Raw genomic sequence first — 24,309 nt, forward strand, 5'->3', positions numbered from 1 at the left:
AGGTGTGCACACAGGTGAGTGTGTGCACGGGTGAGTGTGCATGTTTGCATGTGGTGGTGGGGGCTGGCCCTGGAGCTCTGTCCATGCATGAGGAGCACCAGGAAGGGGGACGGGACCCCCCCCATCCTCACTGCATCACCAGAGGGCCTTTTGAGATGAGCAGGGCCCCCAGGGTCAGTGAGGGCAGAAGCTCTGACAGATGAGTCTCCATGGGGCAGGGTCCAGGCCCCCCGGGGGGACCGTGGATGGGTCTACGGTCTCTGGACCTCTCCTTTGGTGGAGAGAGGTCTGCACAGAAACAGCGTAGCGGGTGAGGCTCAAAGTGCCCGCAGGGCCCGAGACTTTCAGGGCTGAGGGGAGATTGCCCAGCCACCTGCAGGGCCCTGGGCAGGGCCCCAGGCAGGGGCTGCGCAGGTGTGGACCGGACGCTGGTCCTGCAGACCACGTGGTGTGTGAGGAGGAATGCAAGTACGCGCTGCTGGCCCTCAACTGCATCTGCCCGGCCACCTCCACGCTAATCACCCTGCTGGTGCACACCTCCCGCGGCCAGTGAGTGCCCCGCGCCCCGGACGCCGCCGCCGGCCACCGCAGGGGACAAGGCAGGCCTGCGGGGCCACCCAGGCCGCGGGCGGGTTCCCGGGGGAGCAGGGCTGGGCGGGCGGCGAGGGCGAGTGTGACAGGCCGCCCCGCCCCGCAGGGAAGGCCAGGAGTCGCCTGAGCAGTGGCAGCGCATGTACGGGCGCTGCTCCGGCAACGAGGTTTACCACATCCGCATGGGCGACAGCAAGTTCTTCCGCGAGTATGAGGGCAAGAGCTTCACCTACGCGGCCTTCCACGCGCACAAGAAGTGAGCGGGCGGGACTCTGTGGGCGGGGCTCGCGGGCGTGGTTTCTGACGGGGCGGGGCCTCGCGTGGGGGTGGTCTAAGGGCCTTCGCAGGCGTGGGGCTGCTTGGGGGTGGAGCTTTGTGTGGGGCGGGGTCTGCAAGTCCAGGCTTGGCATGAGTGGGGCCCTCCTGGGACTGGTCCCTATGGTCCCACCGGTAGGTTTGTGGGCGGGGAAGGACCCCGGGTGGAGACTCCAGAGCCGAGGGAGCAGGCAGTGCTGCTCAGACCAGCTGGTGTGCCTCGCGCCTCAGGAGGGCGCCCCCAGGTCTTTGGGTCTCCAGCATCTGTTAGGGCAGGGAGACAGGCAGGGGGTAGCCTGGCGCAGGCTGCGGTCCAAGCAACTGCCCCCCAGGTACGGAGTGTGCCTCATCGGGCTGAAGCGGGAGGAGGATAAGAGCATCCTGCTGAACCCCGGGCCGCGGCACATCCTGGCGGCCACGGACACCTGCTTCTACATCAACATCACCAAAGAGGAGAACTCGGCCTTCATCTTCAAGCAGGAGGAGAAGCAGCAGCAGAGGGCTTCCCCGGGACAGAGGTTGTACCAGGGGCCCTCACGCCTGCCCGTGCAGAGCATCATTGCTACCATGGGTGAGCCGGGCCCGGGCACCGGTGGGGACTGCTCCTTTGCCCCACAGCCGAGGCAGGGGCCCCAGTGCTCACTGAAGCCTAAAGGTCCTGGCTCAAGCAAACCCTGCCTCAGCCTCCCAAGTAGCTAAACTACAGGCACCTGCCACAATGCTTGGCTATTTTTTTCTATTTTTAATAGAGAGAGGGACATGCTCTTGCTCAGGCTGGTCTCAAATTCCTGAGCTCAAGAGCCACCTGCCTCCCAGAGTGCTAGGATTATAGGCCTGAGCCACTGAACCTGGCCCTATTATTATTATTTTCTAGAGATGGGGTCTTTCTCTGTTGCCCAGGCTGTCCTCAAACTCCTGGGCTCACATGATCCATCCGCCATGGCCTCTCAGAGTGTTAAGATTACAGGCATGGGCCCCTGAGCTTGACCAAGACTCAACCCTTGGCCTGCACCTGACCTGGGGCAAGTAGTCTCTCTGAGCCTCAGTTTTTGAATCTGTCAAATGGGGGTGTCCCCACCTTCTTATGAGACCTTCACATCAGTTAGAGTGCCTGTCCAAGTGGGGCTAACCTGGGTCAGGGGTCACTGAGAGCTTCCAACCTTGGGGTAAACTGGCCAGGCAGCCACTCTGGTGGGGAAACTGCCCCCAGGGCCAGTTGGTAGGAGCTGGAAGCATTTGGTGCTCCCATGAGCCCCAAGGGTGCCCTGAGGCTCTCGTGTCCCCTAGGGCCAGACATCAGCTGGACATTGTCAAAACTTGGAGGCTTTGGCCTCCTCTTGCCCTCCAGGGCTCCTCTCTGGGGCTGTCTGCTAGGCAAGTCCAGCTGCCTCCCTGGGCAGGTGCAGGCTGTGGGCATCAGCAATGATGGGTGTCCATCCCCTCCCTGGCCAGGCCAGGAAAACACCCAGGCCACAGAAACCACATGCTGGGCCAAGCATCACCATTCATGCAGTGACAGGCCTGAGCCCTGACCCAGCTGTACATCTACACCATTTGCCTGGGGGGTCAGTGCATGCTCCCCACTGGGACATCGAGTTCCAGCTCAGTGAGGCACAGCCTTTCAGACCCACGGGTTTGGAGACATGGTAATGCAGGGCCAGAGCCAGCCAGACCTGGAAGTTGCCATCCCTGTCTGTGGCAGCTTGCTCTGGTGGCTCACTGGGGGTGAGAGACATGTGGGGAGGTAATCCAGTGCCCCAGCCACACATCTCATTTCTCATGGGCACACTGCCCCTAGGTGGCTTCCAGGAAACTGTGGGAGTCAGGCAGCCCTCCCCAAACCCAGAATTCCACACCCCTGGGGGTTTCCCAGCCCTTACCAGGTGGCCCCAGGCTGTGTGGAAGTGGCAGAGACTGCTTCAGCAGGTGCTAGAGGCCTGGCAGTGCCTGTCATCTTGGTGGTGGCCTCCCCCACTGGCTTTATCCTTAGGCAGACTGCCCAGGTGCCGGCCCCTGAGGCCCCACCCATGATGATTGGCATGAAAGTCACAGCAGCTGACTTGGGTGAGGATCCCCAGGGTCTTTGTTGAAATCCCACCATCCCAGCAGGCCACTATCTGCATTGTATGTAGGGGAAACTGAGGCTCGGAGAGGTGCCAAAACTCCCAGGGCCACGCAGTTGGAGAATAGAGAGCTGGCTGTGCTCACCTCTCTCAGGGGATCCTCTGCCCACAAAGAGCCAGGAACGGGAGCGGGTGAAGCCAAGCCCAGTTTCTGTCTTCCAGGAACAGTGGCCATGGACCTCCCAAGTGCTGAGTGCCGGCCCTCACAAAGTGGCGGGGGTGGTGGGGGCAGTAAGTTGGCACTGCCCACAGAGAACGGCTCAGGCAGCCGGCGTCCCAGCATTGCACCCGTCCTGGAGCTGGCAGACAGCTCAGCCCTGCTGCCCTGCGACCTACTGAGTGACCAGTCGGAAGATGATGTGACGCCATCAGATGACGAGGGACTTTCCACGGTGGAGTAAGTGCAGGGGTTTCCTGGGGAGTGGAGGAGACCTGAGTGGAAACATCCCAGGGGTCAGGCGCTTCAAAACAGCTTTGTAGAAGTCCTAGTTCTGCAAATGGGATATGCAGCAGACAGAGCTGGGAGTGGGGTCGTGGGAGCCAGGGCTGTGCGGGCCATGCCCCTCCATTAGTCTGGCTGGGTGCAGCACTGACCAGGTGAGGTGTCCCTTGGGGCTCACAGACCCCACGTGGTGCCTTGCCATGGGCCAGGCCAGCATCTGGAGGGGCCCTTCTTGCTGGTTCCACCAGCCCACAGCAGCTGGGGACTTAGGGGCTGGGACCAGAGACAGGCCGGGCCCGGGGGCCCTCATGGTCCTCCTTGCATCCTACATGTAGAGCCTGAGGGAACACAGCACACTCCGCCAGGGTGGGTGTCCTCTGAGCAGGGTCCAGCCACAGGAGATGCCTGGTCAAGGCAGCATCCAGGCCTGGGAGCAGCAGGCTTGTCCTGAGCTGTTTTCCTTGGCTCAGGTCAGGTCTCCCTGCCTCGAATCACGAGATAGGACACCTGGGTTGTGCCCAGCTCTCTGCCTTTCGGCCTCAGCCAGGATAGGCCTGTGTGTCCCAACCCCGAGCTGGGCTGTCTCACTCTGCCCTAGTCCTTGTCTCTGGGGTGGAGTTGACACACTTCAATGCCACACCCACAGCTGGGAGTAGCTCTGAGACTGAAGGGGCCAGCCAAGGCTCATGGACACGTGGGGCAGGTGGCAGGGCTGGCCTCTGGTCTGCCACTCTTACAGCAACTGGAGACTGGCCTGGAGGCCTGCCCTGCCCAGCCTGCATCAGGAGCCCTGGCCTGTGGCAAGGTGGCTGCCCCACCAGGTGTGTGTGCTGGGCGCTGATAGAGACAGTGGGGTGGTCCCCAGCCCTGGGGAAGCAAGTGAACTGCCCATGGTCCAGGTGTTTGCCCCTCTGCCTGAGGGTTCTGCTGTGGCTTCACTCATATGTGTGCCTGGGTCCGACCCTCAGAGCTGAAGCGGGCCCAGAGGGCAGCCCACGTCTGCCCCTCCCTAGAGCAGCTGCCCAGGTGGGAGGAGCAGTGTGAAGGACCTCTCCACAGCCCACCTCCACCTTGAGTACTCTAAGGCCCTAGCAAGGGCCAAGTCCTCCTTCCAGCCCTGGTCTGGAGGCTAGGCCCATGTGGCTGCCCTGGCACTACCTGCAGCACACGCTTGCTTCTGGGCACCAGGGCTGGGCAGGCCCCTACACAGGGTCTCACAGGCCTGGCTGTAGGAATGTTTCCTGACACAGGTGGTCTAGGGCAGAGCAGGCCACCGTGGCCAGCCCTGGTGACCTGCAGCATTGTGGTCATGGTGGGGGAGGTGGGGGTGGTGGATGCCCTCGAGTCTCCCAGCCAGAGGGTGGCCCGTGGTCATCCAGACACACTGAGGGCTTCTGTCTCCCACCAGGTATGTGAGGGGCTACCCGCCTAACTCGCCCTATATTGGCAGCTCCCCCACCCTGTGCCACTTGCTGCCCGTGAAGGCCCCCTTCTGCTGCCTGCGGCTGGACAAGGTAAGGTCGGGCCATCTCTGCCTCACCTGCACCACCCACACTAGTTTTCCTTTTGTGGTTAACAGGTTGAGTCGTTTTGCGGAGACATGTCTCCATTCATAGCATGTCTACCTACTAGTTTTGGCATCAATCGATGGTTTTCTAGTTCTAAAATGTGTGTATTTTGTTAGTGGTCTGCCAAGAAGGGCTCCCGCCCCCATGTGCGTTCCTACATGTGCATGGACACGGCGTGTGGAGCTGTGGCCTGGCACTGTTGCTGCACTTGCAGGTGGCGACTGAGTTGATGCTCAGGCTGTCCTGGCCTATGGGGGGCATACCTGGGGTGTCCCCCAGCTGGCTTCCTGGCTGGTGTCCTGGCTGCTTCTGGGACACGCCCTGCTTCAGTGTGGAGTCACCTGTTTCTCCAAGGAGCCCTGATTCCTTCTAGTGAAACCACAGACTGGGCACGTGGTGTGCTCACTGAGGCTGGGTTGTCCTTGCCCCTCCGGGGACAGAGTTAGAAAGTGTGTCTACACTCATGCACGCACACACCGACGTTCGTCTGCGTCTGCAGCCACTCGCTGAAGCAGTATGTCCTCACAGACGCTGCCGTTCCCACCTTGGCCTGAGCTCCCTGCTGTGCTCTGTGCCACGGGCTGACTTGGGGCGACCACCCATGGGCACAGGAAGGCTTGCTTGGGCTGTGGAGGGCCTGTGGGGGGCTGCTGGCCAGCGCTTCCTCTGCATCTGCCCCCAGGGCTGCAAGCACAACAGCTACGAGGACGCCAAGGCCTACGGGTTTAAGAACAAGCTCATCATCGTCTCGGCAGAGACGGCTGGCAACGGGCTGTACAACTTCATAGTGCCGCTGCGGGCCTACTACCGGTCACGCAAAGAGCTCAACCCCATTGTGCTGCTGCTGGACAACAAGTGAGCCCCTGCCCTAGCCCCGCTGCAGTCTCCCTGCCCACAGCCCCACCAGTACCCCAGCCTGTAGCCACCTCAGCCCCCCTACCCGCAGTCCCCCAAGGCCCCCTGCCTGTAGCCCCCAGCCCCCCAGGCCCCTGAGACCCCCTTCCTGCAGCCCCCCGCAGCCCTCAGCCCATAGCCCCCTCAGTCCCCCAGCTCACAGTCTCCTGAGCCCCCTGTTACAGCCCCCCAACCCCATGAACTCCCCTGCCCAGAGCTCCCAGCCCCCTTCCTGCAGTCCCTCAAGCCTTCCCATAGCCTCCTGAGACCCCCCCAACCCCCAGCCCACAGCCCCCTTAGCCCCCCTCCTGCAGCCTCTCAAGACCCCCCTGCCCGCAACCTCCTGAGCCCCCCCCGCCTACAGCCCCTCCAGCCCCCAGCCCGTAGCCCCTTCAGCCCCCCCGGCTCGCAGTCTCGTGAGGCCCCCTGCCTGCAGCTCCCCCACAGAAGCTTCAGCCCCCCCACCTGCAGACATCCCCCCATGCAGACCCTGCTCAGCCTTGCCTCCCTCCTCCCTCCTCTTCCTCCCATAGCTTCTCTCACCCCCCTTGTGAGTCCCCAGAGTGAGGCCACATAGCTCCTCCCCCAGGGGTCCCCATGTTTGGCAGCTGCAGGTCAGGGTCCAGTCTTGGCCATCTGACCTTGGCGAGTCCCATGCCCAGGGCCTCAGTTTCCTCTTGGGTAAAATAAGGTCCGAAAGGCCATCCATGTGCAGTGATCCTGGGGCTCCCATGTGGCCCAGCTTTGCTCATTAAAGGCAGGGCCCCTGCTGAGGGGGACTCTGTCCCCACAGGCCTGACCACCACTTCCTGGAGGCCATCTGCTTCTTCCCCATGGTCTACTACATGGAGGGCTCTGTGGACAAGTGAGTTGGATGTGAGGGTGGCCACCCTGTAGGGAGTGTCCCGGGGTGGCGGGTCGGGGGCACAGTCCCAGGGCTGGAGGAGGAGCAGGGCTGCCCCAGCCACATGGCTCCCGGCCCCTCCCACCAGTCTGGACAGCCTGCTACAGTGTGGGGTCATCTATGCTGACAACCTGGTGGTGGTGGATAAGGAGAGCACCATGAGCGCCGAGGAGGACTACATGGCCGACGCCAAGACCATCGTTAACGTGCAGACCATGTTCCGGTGAGCTGGCCCCAAACTGGCCCCCACACCACCACAGCCCACCCAGATTCCCGGCATGACCCCTGCACTGAAGACCCCATCATGACCACAGCCCACCCAGACTCCCTGCATGACCCCTGCCCTGTGGACCCTGTCATGACCACAGCCCTGCCCTGAAACTTCCCCTTATGACTCCAAGACCTCCCGCCTGATGCAGGCTGCCTCCCCCAGCCTCTTCCCCAGCCTGAGCATCACCACAGAGCTCACCCACCCTTCCAACATGAGGTTCATGCAGTTCCGCGCCAAGGACAGCTACTCCCTGGCTCTTTCCAAACTGGAGAAGGTGAGCCTGGAGGGAACCTGGAGGGAGTGAGTAAAGGGGCTAAAGGAGACAGGAGCCAGCATCCTGGGGCTGGGCTCTGCCCTCTTGCGGGAGACCAGGACTCACAACACCTCACTGCTTGGAACCGTGTGACCTGTGTTTTCCCTGGCCACTAGTGGGACACTGGCCAGTAGCAGATCACTGCCTCCCTGAACAGGAGCCAGGCCTGACATGTCCTGGGTGGTCAGTTGGTCAGTGCAAGCACAGCCCTGATTTTGCGGGGGTGGAGTCAGTCACTGTTGGCATCAAGGATTCCTACAGGCCCCCCAGCCCCTGTCCCAGACACTGTGCCTGAACTTGCCATGTGCTTGTTCCCACATCCGCCCTTGTGTGGACACAGGGGTGACAGCAGAGAGGCCAACAGGCCTGCTTCTGTCACACAGCAGAAGCCAGTGCCGAGCTACAGGCAGCTCTTAAGTCCTTTCTGCTCCTTGGGGCTCCATGGTGTCTCCCAGGGGACCCCAGGGACCCACCAGGTAGAAGGGGCCTGGACTGGGTGAACACTGGGAGTGTGCTCAGCGTGGACTGAGTGGTCCCCTGCAGTGGACCCCTGCAGCTCTGCCTGTGCCAAAGAGGGGGGACAGGAAGCTGGCCGGATAGCCACAGGCTATCAGGGGGAGGAGCACTGCCAGTTGGCAGCCTGGAGGTACAGAGACCCCTGGAGGTGCAGGGAGACCCCGTATGGCACCTCTCACCTGGGCCCTTCCTGGAGGCTGCCCCACACCAGGGATGGATGTTCCCAGTGTGCCAGAACTCTGTGTCCCAGCCTGAGGCATGATGCCTGGATACAGAAGACGGGGTCAGTCTGGGCATCACCTGGCTTCCTGGCTGCCCCCACTTGCTGTCTGCCCCCAGCACTGCCTGGCTGCTTGCAGCCTACCCACCTATTCTGTGGAGCAGGCTTGACACAAGGCAGGTGGGCAGACACGGGCCAGGGTGCCCCCAGCTCCTGCCCTGGGGATGGCAGCCTCGGCCCCTTTCGCCCCTGCCTCCAGCAGCCCCTCTGAGCAGCAGGTGCAGGTGGCCCACCCCCTATCCCAGGGCAGTAAGAGGTCCTGGGCCCTATCACATGGTTCCATGATGATGGCCTTGAAAGACAAGGACCACCTGGAAGTGTCGGGGTCCCCACAAAGCTCCCAGCCAGTGGCCCAGGCTTCTCCAAATGGGGCCACTGCTGGCCTGTCATTACCCCTCCCTGGTGAATGTGGGGCCTGCAACAGACACCAGATTGTTTCCTCACTCCTCGGACTGCTGTGGCCTCTGTGCCCCCCGGGGTCTTTGCCACCCGGCACATCCAGGCTGCCTCTGATCAGACAAGGGGCCAGCAAGCAGGGACTGGCTTCTGATCAGAGCACCTGGGACGGCTGGAGGCCCTTTTTTTAAAAAAGAAATTATGATTTATTTTTGTAAGCGTGTACATGTTCATAAATCTTGTATTACACTTTAAGGAATACTGAAAAGTATAAAGAAGAAAGGGTTAGAACACATAAAAAGAAAGGGTTACCCCAACCCTACAGGCAGCATCTGTTACATCCAGGCACAGAGGAAGGATGGGAAGGGATTCTTACAGGACCGTGAGCAGGCGAGAGCGTGGGCTGGGCATGGATCTCCAGTGCACTGGGTCCTCCTTACGTAGATTTAATACAAAACATAGAAATTAAGGGTATTTCTGACACTGAGATAAACCTGCCCTGCAAAGAGACAGTCATCGTAAGAGAATGCAGTAACTTAAAAAATTTATCCAGAACCCTCCGGGGTGGGTCGATATGGCATCTCCCCAGGGTTCTCCTCTGGAAGCTCCCAGAACCCCAACAGGAGTATCTGAGCCCCCACCCTCTGTCTGCTCTCCTCCCCGGGTCCCTAGATCTGTCCTGGTTTAGCCACTGAGACTGAGTCTTATGCAGGGCTGCTCCGGGTCCAGTCCTGGTCCCTGTTCATGAGGCTCCCTGGGAAGGGCTCTGCATTCCGGCCATCCTGTCCGGCTCCAGTGAAAGCCTTAATGTCCTTTTAGTGACCTGTACAAGATAAAAATGTAGGAGGAAATCTCCATGGAAGGTCCTAAGAGCAGGACGTTCCTTCCTTCCTTGGTCTCCCTTGGACTTGTTCTGGGTCACAGTTCCTATTTTGTGTTGTTCTGAGTAAAGGGAAATTAAAACTGTTAATTATTCGGGAGTTTTGCCATTCACCTTTGCAATAGCAGTCCCAGATGGAAATGCAGAGTGACCCCACAGTGACTTAACTGGTCTCTGTGACTCCCATATACCATGTTCTCACAAAGCGTGATGCAAAAACAGCTCTGCTGTGCCTTTTCCTCCCATCGCTGCACCTTCTGCCGACACCCGCTGGAGAGTGAGGACCGGCCAGGCCAAGGGAAGAGGGCTGCTTGCCTGTCTGTCTTCTGTGTCTGGGAAGGAAGTCGGCTGATGCAGGGAAGTAGCCGGAGCAGATAGGCTTCCTGGGTGGGGTTTAGGCTACCACCGCTTTCTTCTCCTTTGGAGGAGTTCTGGTTCCAGAAGGAAGCATGACTCTGGGGGTGGCCAGCTTCCCCAGAGTCGGCCGCAGATGCCACTTTCCTGAGCTCACCGTGAGGCCTGCTGGCCTCCCACGTGGGCACAGTCAGCTGAACAGTGTCTGGAAGATGTCTACGTACAGGCCCTGGTCCCCCCGAGCTGCTGTGGGATCCCAAGTGGCCAGTGGGACTTGCAGATGTGACAAGTGGAGGAACAGGGGCTGGGAGAGTGTCCTGGATTATCCCAATGGCCACTTGTCACTGCAGGGCCTCTTCTAAGAGGGAGGCAGAGGTCAGGCCCAGAGAGATCAGAAGATGGGGTGCAGGAGTCAGGAGATTTGGTCAGCCCTGAGGACAGGGACAGGTGAAGAAAGGGACCCAGAGCCTCTGGAGGGAGCAAGGCCCAGGCGACGACTGGATACAGGCTGTGAAATGCACGTCCAGCCCCTGATCTCAGGATCGTGAGGTGTGACTCAGGTGCTGTCTCAGCACTGCCTTTGTGGGCACTTGCTTTGGCAGCCCCAGGAAACCCAAGGGGGGCACCTAGGGCTCCTCCTCCTCCTCGTCATGAACCATGTCCCAGCAGGCAGCAGGGACAGCAGGCAGGTGTCTGCACCCAAGTGTCATCCATAGGCTGTTACCTACTGAATTCAAGTTCGAGTTAACCTATTGAAGTTGTTAAGAATGTCAGGAGCACACAGCGCCCATGTGTGCGCTCCCTGGGTCCCCTTCCTTCGCTTCGGAGCCCCAGTCCTCACTCCCAGGTCTGGCCCTGAGAGGGTCTGGGAGACACAGCCGGACGACCAGGTCTTGGGTGGTGCACACACGCACATGCACATAGGTGCATGCATCTGTGCACGTGTGCACACCTTCACCCTGTGGCTGCCCCGTGGGTACCAGCCAGTCTGAGGACTCTCCTTTCCTGCAGAGGGAACGAGAGAACGGCTCCAACCTCGCCTTCATGTTCCGCCTGCCGTTTGCTGCTGGCCGCGTCTTCAGCATCAGCATGCTGGACACGCTGCTCTACCAGGTCAGTGATGAGCAGGGGCATCGGGAGTGACGCCAGGGCAGGAGCCCCAGCCACACTCTTGTGCCCTCAGGTCTTATTTCTGAGCTTGTGCCCCCGCCATTGACCCTCCCTGGAGTCTGGGGGAGGCCCCTGGGACAGCAAGGCTTCACCGCCTCCCCGGGGCTCTACTTCAGCCCTTTCTGACCTAACAGTGCTTGGCCAGGTCAATTTCCAAACCCAGAAAAGGCTTCCCGGCTGCTGCCTGCTGGTCAGCCTGTCCTTGAGGACCAGCATGCAGGTGGCTCTCCTGGGCATGCGGCGGGTGGGTGTGGGTCTGACCCCAGCTGTGCCCAGCCTCACCGTGCTTTCCCTGCACAGTCCTTTGTGAAGGATTACATGATCAGCATCACCAGGCTGCTGCTGGGCCTGGACACCACCCCAGGCTCTGGCCACCTCTGTGCTGTAAGTGACGGCCCAGGCGGGGTTGAGGGAGTGCAGGGCCGCCCGGGGCAGCATGGTGGCTCTGGGCACCACCCTGCTCTGCTCAGGGCCCCCTTTGGCTCCAGATGAAGATCACGGAGGGGGACCTGTGGATCCGCACCTACGGCCGCCTCTTCCAGAAGCTCTGCTCCTCCAGCGCGGAGATCCCCATCGGCATCTACAGGACCGAGAGCCACGTCTTCTCCACCTCAGAGGTCCCCACACCCCCGCCAGGGTCCTGGGCATGGCTGGCTTTGATCTGCCATCAGCTCTCTCGGCTGGGGGGGCCCCCCAAGGCTGCACGGGGAGTGGGGACCTGTCTGTTGGCCTAAGTGTGCTGTGCAGACCACAGACGGTGGAGGCAGCGCAGGGGCAGGACATGCCCAGGCCCTAACTGCTTCTGGCTTCCTTTGCAGCCACAGGACCCCAGAGCCCAGGTGAGTCCTCCCCTCCTCGAGCTCCCAGCACTTCTGCTTCTCCACAAAGCACCAAGGTCTCCTGTGCAGAATCCCGCCAGCCCTGGGGAGAGCAGCCCCGGTTGTGTTGGCTCTTGGTGGTTGCCCCTCATGTATGGGTGGGGATGTGGGCTTAGACACCAGGTGCACCCCCTCCTGGGCCCAGCTGCCCCTCTCTGGCTCCCCCAGCCGCGTGTGTCCCCACCGTGGTGAGCACCCCACGCTGGCCTGGCCTGACTATCTTGCTTCAGCCTCCTGGGCCTTTCTGAAGGTGCTTCCCAGGTGGGGACCCGCAGCTCCCCCATAGGCCCCGGCATTCTTGGTCCCCCCAGCATTGACTAGCACCCCAAAGATGCATTCAAGAGAGGGACCACAGATGAAGAAACTGAGGCACAGAGAGGGGATGATCCTCCTGGGGCAAACCCAGGATGTGCCAGGGTCTAGATGGGCCCCCAGCCATCTAGTGACTTGGGGGCAGGGCTGGGACCCTGTCCTGGGGCTCAGTGGCCAGGTGCGGGCTGGGCAGAGTGGGGCTCAGGAGGAGCCATGGAACTGGTGCCCTGGGCCCGAGGCCATCCTCCTCCCTGACCTCCATAAGCTCCACACAGCCCCCACACCATGCAGCCGACAGCCCTCCCTTCCCGCCCAGTCCCAGATCTCGGTGAACGTGGAGGACTTTGAGGACACGCAGGACGTGAGGGGGCCTTGGGGCGCCCCAGCAGGCAGCAGCCGAGGCAGCGCCCACGGCCAGCAGGAGGGCAGTGAGGATCCCGCAGAGCACCCACTGCTGCGGCGCAAAAGCCTGCAGTGGGCCCGGAGGCTGAGCCGCAGGGGCGCCCGGCACTCGGGGAAGGTGGCTGCCCCAGAGTGGACTGGCCAGCGCCGGCTCAGCCTCTGCCGGCGCTCTGAGCGCCAGGAGCTATCCGAGCTCGTCAAGAACCGCATGAAACACCTGGGGCTGCCCACCACTGGCTATGGTGAGGCACCAGCTGCTGGGGGGAGAGGGGGCAGGGGCGTCTCCGAGCCAATGGCCGTGGCCTCCAGGGGCCCTGCTGGTCTGCTGACCGTCTGCTCGCCCGCTGTCTTGGGGCTGGCCTGTCCCAGCCCCTCTGTGTGTGGGGAGGGGCTGCCTGGTGTAGGGGTCACACGATCCCAAACAATGCCAGCCCCACCACTCTGTGGCCTCAGTTTCCCCATCTGTAAATAAGAGTCTGGAGGCAGTAACTGTGGGTGGGGAGGGCCAGGTCTGGCTCCCTGAAAGCCAGGGACCCGTCAGTGATAGAACAGCCAGCTCCAGCCTATCCTATGATCTCACCACGGCAGGGCTGCACCACAGAGCCCTGCCAGCAGCGAGTGTGGGGCCTAGTCAGGGGACCAGCTGGGCGAGAGGGCCATGTAGGATGCTCCCCTGCCCACTGCAGTTTGGCCACCCTATTTCTGCTGGTCTGGAGTCACCCTGGGTCTACATCCTCACTGGCAGGTTCACGTGGCACCCTCTCTCTGCCCTGGTTTTGGATGATGTGCTTGGTGGCAACTTTGACCATAAGTACTCTGGCCAGCTGCTTCCCTCCTTCACTCTAGGAGACGCTGCCTCCAATGATAAGGCCAGAGAGGCCCAATCTCCATTAGGTTCCTTCTCAGGGACTTGGCAGAGACAGTCCTGCTGTGGTGCCTGGTCCTCCACCCTGCTTCCGGCTGCAGACCCCCCTCTCCAAGTGGAGTCTGGAGCTCAGGGCTTGCCTGGGGGCCGCTGGGGTGGGGCGATCTGCTGGCTGCGCACACCTTGGCATGCCAGGCTGGCCTGAGCTGGCTGCGAGCCCACGAGGGGTAGGCCTGCCCGCAGGCCACTCAGGGTGCCCGGGAGCCCGGCCCGGCCCTGTGGCAGGTGCAGGTGCAGGTCACCAGGTGTGCCCTGGGCTCTAGACTCACCCTGTCCTGTCAGTGCCCTCTCCAGGGGAGGGGACTGACAGCCTCAGGCGAGTAACTGGCAGAGGAGACCCCAGTCCCCCCAACCCCCCGCCCAGCAGCTCTTGCAAAGGAGGAGCCGCCTCCACTCACGGCCATGTGGTGTGGCTGCCCCTCGTGCACCTAGCCTGTCGCATGCTGACCTCTCTCTCTTTCTCTGTCTGTGCCACTCCTCGCCTGTGCTGTAGAGGACGTAGCAAACTTAACAGCCAGTGATGTCATGAATCGGGTAAACCTGGGATATTTGCAAGGTAATTCTGCTCCGGTGATGCCAACCGGCGCATGAGGGGTGTGCCAACCCTGGCCACTGGGCGCCTCGTGCCGCCCCGTCCTGTCAGGCAGGTAGACGGCAGGGGTAAGGGAGAGCCCCAGATGCCAGTGTAGGTCACTCACAGACGGTCCAGGATGGGGCTTTCGCACCTGCCCTACTGTTGGGGGTTTGCGCCTGTGGCTGCCCAGCTCTGGGGCTCCCCCCACGTACGTCTATCTTGCTTTGCTGGTTAAGCCCTCTCCAGCAGGTGGGCCACCTGGCCTGCAGCCAGCCCCTCTGGCCAGCCCTGTGAGATGTCCAAGGACCCTGAACCCACTCAGCTCTCAGGAAGCATCCAGATGGATAATCCCAAGCCAGAGCCCCAGAGCCCCTGCCTGGGTGTGGCCTGGGCTGAGGCCCAGTCGTGGGTGTGGAGTTTGCTTCTTCTGAGCCTGGAGGGGTGGGCAGGGGTTGACATCACCCCCAGTAGGTGTGAGGGAGCTCTTCCTGTTCAGGGGACGAGGCTGGTAGGGCCCATGTCTCATCTGGGTTCTCAGGTGCTGCCAAGCACCCGTGCCCTCTAAGATGGCCCTGCCCACCCTAACCCGAGACCCTGGTCAGCTCAGAGTCAAGCCTTTGGGAGCCCAGTGGGACCTGCTTGCCAGGATGGCCATGAGCTGTCGGGGCTTGGGATGGCACAAAGGTCAACACAGGATCTCCAGGGCCTATGCTTTCCTCACCCTACTCATGGAAGATCCGACTCCACCGGGTGCCCCTGAGGTCAGAGCTGGCAGTGCTGTGTGCCATCAGGGGCGAATGTCAGGGCTCTGGGGGCTCTGTTGTCACTCCTCCATGTGTGAATATCAGGCAGTGCCTGGGCCAAGGTGTGGAACCATGGGAGTCTGGGGAAGGTGGCCAAGTCCCTTGGGCCATCACCAGGGCCCGTCCAGCAAGCAGAGCCCTGTGTAGATGTGGGAGGAGAGTCCCCAGCCTGTCTGCCCAGAGCCAGGAGCATAAACGCTTCACCACCCTCATGTCATTGTGGGGGAGGTGTTCGTGACCCCATTTCAGAATCGGGGTCTGAGGGTCCAGGAGGGCCTTTGAGTGGGAGAGTGTAGACACTGAGAGCTTGGGGACCAGGGATCTGGGCAGTGAGTGCTGAGCGGAGCTGAAGCCAGCCCACACCTGCCCTACTGAGCACTGTGGACATGCAAAGCTAGCCTAGGACAGTCCACCTTTTTTGCCCATCCTGGGGCAGTTGGGGTCAGTGCCCTGGCACTGTAGCAGGGCCTGGGATTCCCCAAGAAGCACAAAGCCAGCCTGGTCTGGCCCAGCTATGAGCTCTGCTAATGGCAGAAATGTCCCTGGCTGGTCTGTCCTAGGGGAGAGCTAGGCGAAGGGCCCAGGCTTCAGGGGTACCCATCAGCTTTCCTGCCGGACTGTACTGCTCAGCACTCTGTGGGGCCGCTGTGCGTGCTGGAGTGAAACAAGCTGTTGGGCCGGTGGCCTCTCGTTTTCAGTGTCCCAGCTGTGGCTGGGGGTGCAGGGTCCCCAAGAACCACCCAAATCACCCACCACTGCAGGCTCCCTCCCCCACCTGCTGTGCTGGCCCCAGAGATGAGGCAGGCAGGTGGAGAGGACAAGCCCTGCACAGCCCCCAGCATGGGAGGCCCAAAGGGCCAGGGAAAGCCTGGCCACAGGTTTGGAAAAGGGACAGAAATAGCTGAGCTGGCAGGGCAGAATGACACCCTCCTGTGAGGGGCAGGTGCTCAAGCCATCCCAGCCCACGTACATGGACTCTGACACTGGCACAGGTGACCTGCCCGAGGTGCTCTGTGTCCAAGGCTGCCCACCAGGCCCAGAGTCTAGCCATGCTTGCCACCTTGGCCCTAGCCAGCGGGCAGGCTCCCTGGGTGCCCTTTCTCAGTGGCTGTGGCTGGTGCAGAGAAAAGGAAGTGGGAGGAGCCGGGGCAGAGGCCACCCAGGCTCAGCCTGTCTAGAGCCAGTATCAGAAGGGTAAACAGAGGCCAAGAGCCTCTTCCTTGTCAGGAAGGAGCCAACTCTATCCATTTGGCCAGGCTGCCCTGCTAGCCAAGTAGAGATGTCTGTGAAGTAACAGGGTGTTTCTCTGGAGCCACTGGCATCTGGTGGGATGCATCCCACCCCAGAGAAGACACAGGGCTACCCCCGTAAGGAGCAGGACGAGGACCCTGTCCTTGGTGGGATGGACTCAGTGGGTCCTCTGGGATGATGGCCACTCAGGACTTGAGTCCAAAGCAAAAGGCTGAGCTCAGGAAATGGGGTAGCCTTCCCAGGCCCCAAGGGACAGTGGACCTGCCGGACATCACTGAGGGATAGCCTGAGCAGGCTCTGGAGGGCTGCGGCTAGGCACTCACACAAGTTCAGGGTGCAAGTGGGTGCTTCCTGTTACGTAGGCCGATGTAGGTGTGTACACAAGTGTGCAGGTGTCTGTCGGTGTGTGGTGCTGGTGTAAAGGTGTATGCAGGTACACACTTGTGTGCAGGCATATCCACGTACATGTAGGTGTGTGGGAGCATTTGAAGTTGTGCAGGTGTGTGGGGTCAGGTACATGGCAGGTGTGCGCAGGTGAGCCCAGGGCCGCTACTCTGGGCCACCACATGGCTGCAGTGCCACCTAGTGCTGGCTGCTCAGGCTGAGCAGGCTGCTGGGGTATAGTGGGAGCCAGTGCCTGGCTGCCCCTTGTGGCTGACCCCTCCCCGTTGCAGGGAGGGTCAGGGTATGGGTATATGTCAGAGAAGACCAGCCCTGCAGGGCTGGCCAGGGTGAGGAACTCTAGCAGAATGACCCTGAAGCCTGGGAAGGCTGAACGGGCCGCAGTGGGGGAAGGCAGCCTGGGTGCTGATGCCTGGTGTCCTCCACAGACGAGATGAACGACCACCAGAATACCCTCTCCTATGTCCTCATCAACCCTCCACCCGACACCAGGCTGGAGCCCAACGACATTGTGTGAGTGGCAGCTGCCCGGCACCTCGCGGAGACCCAGGGGGATACCACAGGGCATCATGTGCTTGGGGTGTCTGGAGGGGCTGCCCTGGCCTCATCCACAGGGGCCCCCTCTGCCCACCTGCAGGTATCTCATCCGCTCCGACCCCCTGGCCCATGTGGTCAGCGGCTCCCAGAGCTGGAAGGCCAGCTGCAGCTACAAACTGTCATCCTGTGACCCCGAGACTCGTGACGAGACTCAGCTCTGAGCCAGTCCTGCAGGGAGCTCCTGCCCCGGCCAGGGGGTCCTGGGACCTGGGTGCTGCCCTGAGGCTGCAGGAAGCCTATGGTAGCAGCTCACAGAACAGACTCGGTCAGCTGGCTTGGTCCACTCCTGAGGCTCCCGAGACCCAACCCCAAAAGGAGACTCTCCTGCAGGGGCACAAGGCGGAGCCACTCTGGGCAGTGCTGGCAGCCAGCAGGAAACACTTTCTAACCTATTTCTAACCTGCACAATCTGTTTCTCTACACAAAGTACCGCAACTCGTGACGGGCCCAGCCAAGGTAGGGGGATGGCACAGAGATGGGATGCCCACACGGCTGGGCCCACCTGTCCCGGGGACTGGCAGCAGGGCCAGGAGGAGGCTGTGCTGAGTGCCCCAGGGCTGAGGGCTGGGCTAGGTCCGCTCCTGCGCTGTCTTGAGTTGAAGTTAAATGCGGAGGAAGCCCTGCCGAACCCATGCATCCTGCAGCCCATGGTCTTGTGGAAAAGAGACTTTCCTCACCTTCTCCTAGCCTTTCCAGCTGGAGCAGGGGGGGCGGGGTGGACAGCGGCAAGCACAGGCCTATACAGGCTTTTGGAGCAGGGCGCTTTCCTCAGCACCCAGGCGACGTGAAGCACAACTCAGCCCCTCAGCGGCAGCTGTCCCCAGGGGCTCTTCCCAGCAAGGGGTTCCGGGCAGCACAGTTGCAGACTTGTGAGCCACAGCAGAGCTCCTCTGCTGCTGGGTTGCTCCTGGTCTGCACCATCAGTGCTGGAACCTTCCTTACACACCATATTCTGTTGGCAGGAAGCTCAGTCCTCTTGCTTGTGGCCTCAAGGACCCAGTTCTAAGAAACACCTATAGTGATCACCCCCTTGACCTCACGGGCAAGCCCCAGTCCTCTTGCTTGTCCCTTCAAAGAAGCAGGAATCAAATCCCTTGTGGATATTGGGTGACTGGGTCCTGGCTGCCAGGATGTATTCGGGGAGGTCCCAGTGTCCAGGATGGCCCCCCACAGCCCAGAAGCCCCAGGCTCTGCCACAGTGGTGCCTATCCCTCATCTAAGGCCAACAACTGCTACAGATTCTACACTGGGGGTCGGGCTGCCCTGTGGGGCATGTGTGCACCTGTGTTCCTTTCAGGGCACCCCAGGAAGGCAATGGGGAACAGCCAGAGGGCCCAGGCACAGCCCCTCTTCACCAAAGCAGCTACTCAAGGGGCTAACCCTGGAGGGTAGGGCCTGCTAGGGGGGCCAACTACCCCCTCCCTATGCTCTGATCATACAGCCAGCTGTGGCCCCCACTCTTGCTGCCCGCGACACTCCTCAGAAAACACCTTTGAGCCCCTGATGAGGAGGACGGCTGCAGCAGTCAGGAAGGGGTGTGGGAATTCACAGGGTGGGGAGTCTCAAGACCTTGATGGTGTGATGGGTGGCTATGGTGGCCAGGCCCATCCCAGTCAGAAGAGGGTCTGTCAGTGGCTCCTGAGGTCCCAGTAATGAGCACCCCTCAGCTGCCATCTCCCTGCAGTGGGCAGGGCCCTGCAGCCCCTCCAACGGGAGGTGCTGGGAGGCATCTTAGCCTCTGAGCCCCCTTCCAGGAGTGAGTGAAGTCCTCCAGAGAGGCCTGGGGTCTCGCTGCCAGGAAAGGGCTGGCTGGGAAGAATTAAATGTCAAAAGGAATCACTGCCTAGAATGAGCTAAAAATGTTTTTTAATGCTTTGCAGTGGGTTTTTTGGGAAACATACAAATTTAGTAAGAAACCTTCTGTTTTTATACTTAATTGATCTAACAGAAAACTTTGCTCAAAGTAATACCAACAATTTACTGGTTGATGATGGCGATGGATAAGTGAATGGTGGCAGGTTATAAAGGGCGGGCGGGCCAAGGTGTGGTGACCTGGACGCCACAGAGTGTCACTGGAAACCGGTCGAGGTTAGCTGTGAGCACACTCTAAGCTCCAGGGCAACCACTTCAAAGACGTGTTTAAAGAAGTATAACTGATACACTAGGAGAGGAAAAGATACGGAGTCATAAAATGCTAAATAAAAACCAGAGAAGGCAGAAAAAGAGGATAGAAACCAGGAACATCGGCAAGAACGGAAAACAGTTACAAACATGATAGATGCTAACCCAACTAAGCCAATCAGTGATCACATCAAATATAAATGGTCTAAATGCACCAATTAAAAGACAGACTGCCAGTGGGTTTTAAACGTCTCAAAATTATCAAGAGCCAGCCCGCCAGTCCCAGCCTCAGGAGTGGTTGGCACTGACCACCACTTCCCCACCTGCCTCCAGTTTGGATGTGAGTCCAAGTTGGAGGGTTTTAAAGCGATTCCCAGGTGACATACGGCTTTATGTAGTGTAAGCAAGCACTTCGGCCAGGTAGCTCCCCACAGCTACCGCTCCCAAAGGGCCTCCAGGGACAGGAAGGCATCCTGCTCACAGGACAGCAACTCCTGCCAGAGGTCCCTGGCCAGGTGATGGCCTGCGCAAAGACACTAGGCGAAGGCCGGCAGGCAGCTGGAGGCCACTGAGAGCTCTTCCAGGTGGGCTCCCCTCTGTAAGCAAGATACAGAGGGGTACCGGGCACCAGGGCAGTTACACTGGGTCTCTGATGCCCATGGTCTGCTCACCGCCCACAATTCCCAGCCTGCCCAGCAGGCAGAAGCAAAGAGCAAGACACTCCCCCCCAGGGGGCTGGCAGGCGCTAGACCTGTGGAGGGCAGCACCAAGTCCCAGCCCCACCTCCCCAGCTCTGCACTCTCCCAGGACAGCAGCTGCCACCAGCCCTTCCTGGCCCCACCCCTTGCCACCTGTACTCTGGAGCTCAGGCTGTCTCTGTCTCTCCCCATATATGCTCTGTTCACCTCCACCCCTCCTTCCTCTGTGGTCCTGGCTGACCTGACACCTCTTGAATGTCCCATTGAGGGGCTTTCTGACCCCTGACCTCCCTGTGCTCCACCTCAGACACACCCCTCCCCCTACCCTCCGGTCCTTGGGGCTCCCCTCTCAGGCACCACTGCAGCCCTTCTCTTGCAACCCTGAGCTCCCTGCCCTGCAGCTCTTCCCTGGTACCTGCCTGGATGGGGCCTCCTGCTCCCAGGTGAGCAGTAGGGAAAACCATGTTGGCCATTAGCACACCACACCCCCTGCCCACCCCACCATGAGTCCACCACCGTGTCCCCACTGCCCATGATGGCAAGTCAGCTCCTGGACCCTGCCCACGTGCACCAGCATCAGGGGAGCCAAAGGACACTGCTGACCATCCCCACACTGACCTCTCCTGGGCACGCAGCCCACCCGTTTCTTTCTGGTTGTCCTCCGTGCAATCCCCAAATGCAGTGTTTCCTGGGCGCTGTCCCCATCTACCCACACCCCATCAAGACACCCCACCCAGGTCCAGACACTCCCGCCTACCCCACACTCCGCAAGGCTGCCTCGTGGGTACCTCAGCCTCCACGTGTCCACACCAATCTGGGGGGACAGGTCTGGAGGAAGCAGCCCGTGGCAACAGAAGGAGAGAGAGACTGGAGCCAGCCTGAGGCCCGCAGAGCCCGCAGAGGCGCAGGTGCAGGGAAGGGGCCCAGGCAGGAAGAGAACTGCGGGTCCCACATCTGTCAGGGCTTGCCCCACAGTGCAGTGTGGGGCACCCTAAAAGGCAACCAAGAAAGGCACTCACCCCCTATCCTGGAGGACCCCCGCCCACTGACTGTCGCAAGCTCCAAGCGGCAGCAGCCCCTTGGGCTCCAGTTCTCTCCCCCCAGCCCCTCCTCTTGTCCCCAGGGCTGTTACCTTGTTCTGCTATTGGGATGGGGCCGGGAAAGGGGACAGACAGGAACACGGGAGACAGGCCTTGCTGGCCCCACACAGCCCAGGTCTGCTGCCACCCCTCCACTGTCCCAGCATCTCAGCTCCATGAATGACTCAGGCCCTCAGAGCCTCAGCAGCTGTGAGGGACGCTGCTCCCACCTTGGGCAGGAGCCCCCAGCCCCTGCACTACAGGAAGGGAGGGGCATCCTGCAGCTCTGGGCTTCAGGGAAAGCTGGGGCTCCTTGGGGAGACCTCCAAAGCAGCCCTGGTTTTCTTGGGAGTGCCAATCAGCTTTTTGTCACCCCTGTGCTACTCCTCACAGGGGGCCTGCAATGGCTCTGGTCTCAAGGGTTGTTTCCTTGCTTCCCATCCTGGCTGCTTAAAAGTGAAAATAACACATTATATGATAATTGTAAATAGATAAATAGGTTTTGAATAACAAAGGACGAGGCATAGGACCCATCTTCCTACCCAGTCTCACCCCCCTGGTAACCACTGTCCTGAGGAGGCCACACTCCCAGACTAGCCCCTCCCGCCTGGAAGCTCCAAGCAGCTTCACCTCCTGGGTGTGGACACAGCCTTGGAGACCTGTTCTCCTCCCGGAGCACAGACCGACCGGAGACTGGGGTGTGCACTGAACGCAGCAGGCTGCCGTGCCCAGGGGCAAGGGACAGGTGACCCCAATGACCATGGGCTGCCCATAGCCAACTGTCCTCCAAGCACAAGCCAGCCCCAGGAGCACCTCCTGGTGCCGTCTCCATACCCACAAAGGCCCTGTCCCTCCACCCCCTCCCTGGGTGGGGTATGCATGCCCAAGCAGCAGCTCCCAGCCAAGACCCTGCCTGGGACACACAACCAGCTGAGAAAGAACAAATCCAGACAGGAAACTTCCCAAGCCGTAAGAAATGCAGTCTGGCTGTGCTCGCTTGTCCTAGAAATGCAGTCTGGCTGTGCTTCCTTGTTCTTCGGCCTGGGTTGCAAGCCGGCAGAACCGGGGAGGCTGGTCGGAGAGCTGCAAGCTGTTGGGGAGTGGCAGGGCCCCAGGGCCACCCGCCAAGAACTTCCAGCCATTCTGGGCACTCAGGGCTATTTCTGCTCATCCCCACCCTGAACCACATTTTAAATAGTGACAGGACAGACTAGCTGGACCTGGTGCTTGGAACATGCCACACCCTAAGACATCAGCTCAGGGCTACAGCCACAGGTGCACACTACCTACCAACCGACCACCCAACCAGCCAGGGAGCAGGTCTTAGCTCGGACCCTGAGGGCACAGACCCTATGTGACCCAGGTGGCTCAGGGGAGAGGGCTCTGCTGCCCGAGTTGTGGGAGAACACACTGGCCTCTGTGGGGCGCAGAGGCCGAAGAAAGGGTTGCTGAGGGCAGCAAGCTGTGCTCTGAAAGGCGAGATTCTGAGCGGCACGATAAGGCCCCACACAGAAGAGGGACCCCACATGCTTCCCCCATGGAGATCCCGGGTCCACCCAGAGGCATCTCAACGCCAAGCAAATGTTTCTGGATGGTCAGTCAGTCCATCTTGATAAGAGCAGCTGCTGGGGCCCCCGGAGGGACGCTCCCAGACAGCTGTCTCGGCCGGATAACTCCTCCTGCCTGTCCCCAGCCCGAGACTCCCAGGTAGACGCTATGGTGGTTCTGAGCCTCGGGCTGAGTTAGTGGGGACAGGCCAGTTGCAGAGGCCAGAGCTGCTGTCATACCTGTGCGGGTAGGCACATCCCCAGCGACAGGAATAGGGAAGGGCCTGCCTTCTGCTGGACGGGCCATTCCTCCCAGGGACGGCTTTGTCACTTGGCTCAAGGTCTCTCTCGGGGTTACAGGGGTAGCCACTGCCCTAAGTCTCACCTCCCATAGGCGTCCTCCTCAGAGGGCCCAGCCACATATCTAGATGGAGCCTGCAGGTCCCACGGGACTGAAGGGTGGAGTGGAGAGGGGCAGCTGGGAGGAAGGGCAGGAGCCGTCTGGGCCTTCTGAATGCTTAGATGCGATTCAGGTTCACAATCTCCACCTGGCCTCTGGAGAGAATGTACAGCCATTTCAAATTCCCAAAGACCAGGTGGCTGCTCATCGCTGGAGGCCCTGGGCAGTACAACTCCCACTGGCCCTGGAGCCTGGTCCCCAGCCCCCCAGCTAGCGGGTGGGGAGTGGGGAGTGCCTGCCGTTGCCTGCTGACCCCTGGGGTGAGTTCTGGCAGGTGCCGCACTTGCAAGCTGCCACGTTGTCACTCGGCTGCCCTGTGGGTCCAGGCTTCAGCCAACTGTGCTCAAAGGGCAGACCAGGCAGAAGAGACCCTCTGCATCTCACCTGGATAGGCCCCTATCACCCTTGGCCCATCCACCACCCTGGGACTGCCCACTCCCAAACAATTCCACCAGTGCCTGCCTAAACCAGCTGCTCTGACTGTGTGTCCTGGAGTGATGGAGACACGGGCCGTGACCATGCAGGAGCTTGCCACGAGGAGCGTGCTGAGGTCATGGACTGACCACCCTCCCCACCGCCGTGTGAGCAGCAGCATCTCCTCTGATCGCCCCATGACCTTTGTCCTGTAAACACTCACAGGCGCTAAGCCTGGCAACACTACCTGGACTTCATGATGACCATCCAGTCCTCCTGGGAACCCTGCGAGTGGCAATGGACCAGCTTGGTTCTCCTGCTCGTAGTTCCCAAGTGTAACTAACTGTAGAATGTGCTAGAAAGTAACAAACATCCTGAGACAAGAGGGGGCTGGCCAGACAGCTGGGCCCTGCCCCAGTCCCCGAGACACAGGTCATGCTCCCAGGGTATAAAACCTGGGGCAGCTGCCTCCTAGTGCAGGTGGGGCTCACATGTGTGAAACTGTCCTGCTCCGAGGGACCAGCTGCTAGCGAATCCTGGGCTTGTGCCGCCCTGCTGCCCACCTGCAGGTGTGGGATGCTGCGACTCAGTGGGCAGCCGGTGTCAGCATGTGGCCAGTTTCTGCAATTCCCGTCTCACAGACAAGCAAACCAGGGCACAGGCAGACCCACCACTGGCCTGGGTGTCTGGCTGCAGGAGCTGATGTTCGGTCCACACTCAGGACCCGCCTGGGCCCAGGGCCTCCCGGTTGCTCACTGCCAGAATTCCCCAGAACCACCGACCTCCTGGCTTGGCTTCCACAAAGCCCTCCCAGTCAGCTCCCAGCCAG

At 60.8% G+C, this 24,309-nt stretch overlaps 1 protein-coding gene across 15 annotated transcripts in view; it reads left to right on the top strand.

Annotated features, from left to right (window-relative positions):
* Positions 1-19,133, top strand: part of KCNT1 (potassium sodium-activated channel subfamily T member 1) — a 70,226-nt gene extending 51,093 nt beyond the window's left edge. For 10 of the 15 annotated variants that reach the window (XM_053570934.1, XM_053570855.1, XM_053570863.1 and 7 more), the window contains 17 exons: positions 441-549; positions 698-847; positions 1,239-1,477; positions 3,192-3,426; positions 4,880-4,985; positions 5,722-5,894; positions 6,727-6,798; positions 6,926-7,060; positions 7,271-7,382; positions 10,859-10,960; positions 11,318-11,401; positions 11,506-11,634; positions 11,836-11,856; positions 12,524-12,851; positions 14,028-14,090; positions 16,993-17,077; positions 17,202-19,133. In XM_053570934.1, the coding sequence (XP_053426909.1) occupies positions 441-549; positions 698-847; positions 1,239-1,477; positions 3,192-3,426; positions 4,880-4,985; positions 5,722-5,894; positions 6,727-6,798; positions 6,926-7,060; positions 7,271-7,382; positions 10,859-10,960; positions 11,318-11,401; positions 11,506-11,634; positions 11,836-11,856; positions 12,524-12,851; positions 14,028-14,090; positions 16,993-17,077; positions 17,202-17,322 (2,264 nt within the window). In that variant the 3' untranslated portion in view covers positions 17,323-19,133. The remainder of the gene's footprint in view (positions 1-440; positions 550-697; positions 848-1,238; positions 1,478-3,191; positions 3,427-4,879; positions 4,986-5,721; positions 5,895-6,726; positions 6,799-6,925; positions 7,061-7,270; positions 7,383-10,858; positions 10,961-11,317; positions 11,402-11,505; positions 11,635-11,835; positions 11,857-12,523; positions 12,852-14,027; positions 14,091-16,992; positions 17,078-17,201) is intronic. The other 5 variants (XM_053570869.1, XM_053570828.1, XM_053570847.1 and 2 more) reach the window with 2 other exon arrangements.
* Positions 19,134-24,309: the final 5,176 nt, after the last annotated feature.

Source organism: Nycticebus coucang, chromosome 2, assembly GCF_027406575.1.
Source record: "Nycticebus coucang isolate mNycCou1 chromosome 2, mNycCou1.pri, whole genome shotgun sequence".
Taxonomy (NCBI): Eukaryota; Metazoa; Chordata; class Mammalia; order Primates; family Lorisidae; genus Nycticebus; species Nycticebus coucang.